General features: G+C 46.4%; 1 protein-coding gene across 2 annotated transcripts in view; it reads left to right on the top strand.

Annotated features, from left to right (window-relative positions):
* The first annotated feature begins 227 nt into the window (after nt 1–227).
* Nucleotides 228–6,000, top strand: part of cerkl (ceramide kinase-like) — a 230,398-nt gene continuing 224,625 nt past the window's right edge. For both annotated transcript variants that reach the window (XM_051930642.1, XM_051930641.1), the window contains exon 1: nt 228–689. In XM_051930642.1, coding sequence (XP_051786602.1) covers nt 329–689 — 361 coding nt within the window. In that variant the 5' untranslated portion in view covers nt 228–328. The remainder of the gene's footprint in view (nt 690–6,000) is intronic.

Below are 6,000 nucleotides of genomic sequence, written 5' to 3'. Positions count from 1 at the left end.
CGGGAGAAACTCTGTGGCGCCCCCTGCCCTTGGTGCCCTGCTTAATCGAGGGCTGGATGAATTTCTCGTATTTTAGTAGCAAAAAACCTTTAAAAAGTTAAGAGCTGACGTCACGGTCACGAATGATGACGTTTTCCTCGGAGCTTTCACGAGAGAAAAACTTCCGTGCATAATTGCGTTACTATCGCGGTGCGTCACATTGCCATCTGCACCTCTCAGCGCCGCAGCCTAACTTTGTACGGGACGAGAGGCCGGAGCGCCCGCAGGTTTCTGAGAGCGTCAAAGCGGCTCAACTTCTCGCACGCCTACCGGGGCACTCCTCGGGGTCATGTCCGACGTGATCAGCCAAACGGATTCTTTTATGAGCACCTGGACGGACAGTCTGACTGAAGGGCAGTCGTGGGACAGTGAGACGCAACCGGTGTCTTCTTTCCCGTGGAAAGCGATGAAATCCAAGAAGAAAAAGAAGAAGAAGAAGAAGAAAAGATTCCTGAGGTCGATCTTTGCCTCGGAGCTGTGCGATACAAACAGTACAGAATGGCAGGCGGAGCAGAGTCCCATCCCCGGGGGACAAGTCGTCCTCGATCCGATTATTAGAGGCATCTTTGAGATCGACAAGAAGAGCTGCGACGTCTTGCTGACAGAAAGCCGCTTGATCTGGTCGCCGATTCAGCCCGAGGCCCCTACAGGTGAGTTCTGTTGTCGTGCCGTCGTCATGGCAGCCATGGCGACGCTCGGGCAGCGTGGTGAGACAAACGCAGGGGAATGGCGAAGTGGTGGCAAGTGAAAAGTCCTAGTCGTGTAACAAAGGCTGCCTTGTTTGACAGTTTTAAATTATTGATGTCAATCAAATTAAGAAGCCAGGCAGACAATGAGTGACTAGCGCGGGATGTTTCCTTGTAGTTCAACTTTGTTTTAAAATTCCTCCAGTTATGGGAAAGGGGGAAGGCAGCGAAGCGGCACGGTGGGTTCTAAAGCCTGGAACCGGGTACCAGTTCTGGGTGTCCTACCTTCGGAGTACGCGGGGTTTCTGCTGGGTCGTTTTTTGGCACTCCAAGTTCATCCCGCTGTCCAAACACTCCGTGATAAAGTTCACAGCTTTGTGTTTCTCTTAAGATAAATACTTCTGTGAAATTATTATTAGTTGTCCTAAATGTACTAATCACCATTATCGTCATCATCAACAGGGGTTGTTTTCTTTAATTCCCATGAACTGAAGAAAATGGAAGGAAACATTGTCTTTCATCTTTCCTTTGTTTTTCCTGTTTATCTTGGTCAGGGTTATGGAACCTATCCTGGCAGCATCAGATGTGATGCAGGAAGCAGCCCTTGGGGCATAGGGGTGCACCAGTCCATTTCAGGGTACTCGTTAACATATCCACACCGGGACAGTTCTGAGCCCACAGCTGAGCTAATGCACATCTGTTTGGATAGATAGATAGATAGATAGATAGATAGATAGATAGATAGATAGATAGATAGATAGATAGAAAAGGCACTATATAACAGATAGATAGGTATAAAAGGCACTATATGATAGATAGATAGATAGATAGATAGATAGATAGATAGATAGAAAAGGCACTATATAACAGATAGATAGGTATAAAAGGCACTATATGATAGATAGATAGATAGATAGATAGATAGATAGATAGATATGAAAGGTACTTATAGATAGATAGATCCTAATTTTAGTATAGTAGGCAGGATTAGATAGATAGATAGATACTTTATTAATCCCAAGGGGAAATTCCCATACTCCAGCAGCAGCAGCATACTGATAAAGAACAATATTAAATTAAAGATTGTTAACAATGCAGGTATACAGACAGACAATAACTTTGTATAATGTTAACGTTTACCCCCCCGGTGGAATTGAAGTGTCGTATAGTGTGATGGAGGAACGATCTCCTCAGTCTGTCAGTGGAGCAGGACGGTGACAGCAGTCTGTCGCTGAAGCTGCTCCTACTGTCTGGAGATGATCCTGTTCAGTGGATGCAGTGGATTCTCCATGATTGACAGGAGTCTGCTCAGCGCCCGTCGCTCTGCCACAGATGTCAAACTGTCCAGCTCCGTGCCTACAATAGAGCCTGCCTTCCTCACCAGTTTGTCCAGGCGTGAGGCGTCCTTCTTCTTTATGCTGCCTCCCCAACACACCACCGCATAGAAGAGGACGCTCGCCACAACCGTCTGATAGAACATCTGCAGCATCTTATTGCAGATGTTGAAGGACACCAGCCTTCTAAGGAAGTATAGCCGGCTCTGTCCTCTCTTGCACAGAGCATCAGTATTGACAGTCCAGTCCAGTTTATCATCCAGCTGCACTCCCAGGTATTTATAGGTCTGCACCCTCTGCACACAGTCACCTCTGATGATCACAGGGTCCATGAGGGGCCTGGTCCTCCTAAAATCCACCACCAGCTCCTTGGTTTTGCTGGTGTTCAGGTGTAGGTGGTTTGAGTCGCACCATTTAACAAAGTCCTTGATTAGGTCCCTATACTCTTCCTCTTGCCCACTCCTGATGCAGCCCACCATAGCAGTGTCGTCAGTGAACTTTTGCACGTGGCAGGACTCCGAGTTGTATTGGAAGTCCGATGGCTGAACAGGACCGGAGAAAGTACAATCCCCTGCGGCACTTCTGTGCTGCTGACCACAATGTCAGACCTGCAGGTCCCGAGACGCACATACTGAGGTCTGTCTGTAAGATAGTCCACTATCCATGACACCAGGTATGAATCTACTCCCATCTCTGTCAGCTTGTCCCTAAGGAGCAGAGGTTGGATGGTGTTGAAGGCGCTAGAGAAGTCCAGAAACATAATTCTTACTGCACCACTGCCTCTGTCCAAGTGGGAGAGGGATCGGTGTAGCATGTAGATGATGGCATCCTCCGCTCCCACCTTCTCCTGGTATGCGAACTGCAGGGGGTCGAGGGTGTGGCGGACCTGTGGCCTCAGGTGGTGAAGCAGCAGCCGCTCCATGGTCTTCATCACATGTGATGTTAGAGCAACAGGCTGGAAGTCATTCAGCTCACTAGGATGTGATACAAGATGTTTTCCAAAGCCTCGGGACTCTCCCCTGTTCCAGGTTCAGGTTGAAGATGCGCTGTAGAGGACCCCCCAGCTCCGATGCACAGACTTTCAGCAGTCGTGGCGATACTCCATCTGGACCCGCTGCTTTGCTGGCATGAAGTCTCCTCAGCTCTCTGCTTACTTGGGCTGCTGTAATTGTGAGTGGGGGGAAACTCTCTGGATGGGATGTGACTGCAGGAAAATCCCCAAAACCTCAAAGACTCCACACAGGGCTGGGATTTGAAACTAGGAGTCTAGAGGTGCAATTTGGTGATTTGTGCTCATCGCCTCCACGTTTAAAGACTCAGTACGTCTCTTAGCAGGTGGCACACAGTTTGTCTGCTCCACGTTCCCCAGATTAATGGTGGGCCCTTGTATCTGATGTCCTTAATTACAGGCATGTTGTCACATTGCTTAGTTTTCATTGTTTCATTGGCTGTCATGTAATTCACTACATTTGTGTTTTCTACTTCAGGTCACTTGATTCATTGGGCATCCTGCCCAGGGTCACTTGGGTTTTATTGCTTGGCACGTTGTTGCTTGATTATATTATTCTGCTCACGGTCACTCCATTTCCCTGATTTCATCATTCTGCCTATGGTCACTTGTTTAACCGGGTTTTGTCAGGGAGTCACTTGGTCCACTAAAGTTTCAGTATTCTGCCCATTGTTATTAGCCAGCCCAGCATCATTTGGTTCAATATGCTTCAGTGCCATTCGCAGGGTCACTTAGTTCGCTGTACTGTACTGGATTTTAATTTTCTTCTCATGATTACTTGATTCACTAGAGTTGACTTCACTGATCTATCTGTGGTTACTTGGGTGGCCGGGTTTCAACATTCTGCCCCGTGGACATTTGCTTATCCCATAGTCACTTGATTTCCTGGACTGGATTATGCTATTCTACCGCAGGGGTCTCCAACCGTTTCCCCCCCCCCCGAGAGCTACTTTTACAAAATGAAAATGGCCGAGAGCTCCTCATGTTTTCTAATGTTTCTTCTCATAGCATATTTCAACCCAAACAAACTGAGTAAGCTCGTTTTGCTTGAACATTTACAAAACGTTGGTGTCCACAACTCACCATTTTGCATTAAAACATCACAAAAAATATCGAGTTCACCTGCAAGTGCATTTTGTACGTCTGTGTGCATTTTCTAATTGAATTAAAACATGAATGCTGTCCAAACAAAACAATGCAATTCCAAATACACCGATATGACGTATTCATTTTGTCACATGTCACGGTGTCACTTTATTCACAGGTCCAGTCGCACGTGTGATGTGTTGTTTAGTTAGTCAGATGACTGGCACTGCGGTGTCTGGTGGAGTGGAGCCATTCGGGTTCGCTCTAATGGAGTCATGTCAATGTCCGTCTGTCAGTCGTGTTGTGAACTTTGACTTCATGACATTCACGTCAGACTCACAGAGTTATGGAGACCCAAACACAGCAGACATTTTCAGAGCTGCTTGGTGAAGATTCTTCTAGTTATCTGGTTCTACTAAGCTCCAGAAATGCTGTTGAGACTTTAACTGTACATTATTTTGAAGGTTTACTAATATATAATATATAAAATCCAATGTCTGTCTGTTTGTATGTCTGTCCGCTTTTCATGAGAGGACTACTTAACGGATTTAGATCTTATTTTTTTCTATAATTTGCTTGAACATTCCGGTTGATTTTGCGACTTCTCTGATTTTGCTATGTATCAGAGTTCGCTTGCCGTACTGATTTATTTGCACAAATCCGAGATCCACGCAGCGGGCAGAGGGCAGGGGCCTTCCTCACTCACTCGCCAGCTTCGGTAGTCCTTAACTCCGCTTAGCCAGCGATATAAAATCCAATGTCTCTGTCTGTCCGCTTTTCACGAGAGAACTACTTAATGGATTTAAATTTTTTTTTTTCTATCTCTAATTTGCTTGAACATTCCGGTTAATTTTGCGACTTCTCTCATTTCACTATGTATCAGAGTTCACTTGCAGTACTGATTTATTTGCACGAATCCAAGATTCACACGATGGGCTGAGCGGAGGGGCCTTCCTCACTCACTTGCCAGCTTCAGGGCGTGAGCCTTAACTCCGCTTAGCTAGCGAAACGAGAGAACAATTGAATTCAACTTTGTTTGATATTTAAAATCGAGTGTCACTTAGGTCTTGATGAGTTTGAGTCTGGATATTCTCTTCAGTGTATGCCACGGTGAAAAGAGAGATTGCAATTCAGATTGTGGATCGTGATTTTGTGTTAAAAGGATCGTAATGTGATTTTTAAATTTTTTTTGGAAAGATCGCCCACCCCTAGTTTGAGTCCAGATATTCTCTTCAGTAGGGCGGCATGGTGGTGCAGTGGGTAGCGCTGCTGCCTCGCAGTAAGGAGACCCGGGTACGCTTCCAGGGTCCTGCTTGTGTGGAGTTTGCATGTTCTCCCCATGTCTGCATGGGTTTCCTCCCACAGTCCAAAGACATGCAGGTTAGGTGCATTGGCGATCCTAAATTTTCCCTAGTGTGTGCCCTGTGCTGGGCTGGCACCCTACCCGGGGTTTGTTCCTGACTTGCAACCCTGTGTTGGCTGGGATTGGCTCCAGCAGACCCCTGTGACCATGTAGTTAGGATTCATCGGGTTGGAAAATGGATGGATGGATATTCTCTTCAGTGTACGCCACGTTGAAAAGAGACCTTGCAATTCAGATTGTGGATCGTAATTTTGTGTTAAAAGGATCGTGATGTGATTTTTTGGAAAGATCGCCCACCCCCTAATTTGACTAATCAAGTTTTCAAATTTACGTAGGATTCATTAACCCTTTGGCGAGCTACTTGGAAAGGGGTGTGCGCTACCGGTAACTCGCAAGCGACGTGTTGGAGACCCCCTGGTTTATCAGGTTTCATCATTCTGCCTTCGGTCGCTTGTTGAGCTGTGGTCTCCTGGTTCTTGTCAC

Source organism: Erpetoichthys calabaricus, chromosome 8 (assembly GCF_900747795.2).
Source record: "Erpetoichthys calabaricus chromosome 8, fErpCal1.3, whole genome shotgun sequence".
Taxonomy (NCBI): domain Eukaryota; kingdom Metazoa; phylum Chordata; class Cladistia; order Polypteriformes; family Polypteridae; genus Erpetoichthys; species Erpetoichthys calabaricus.
This window is presented reverse-complemented; position numbering and strand designations above follow the sequence as displayed.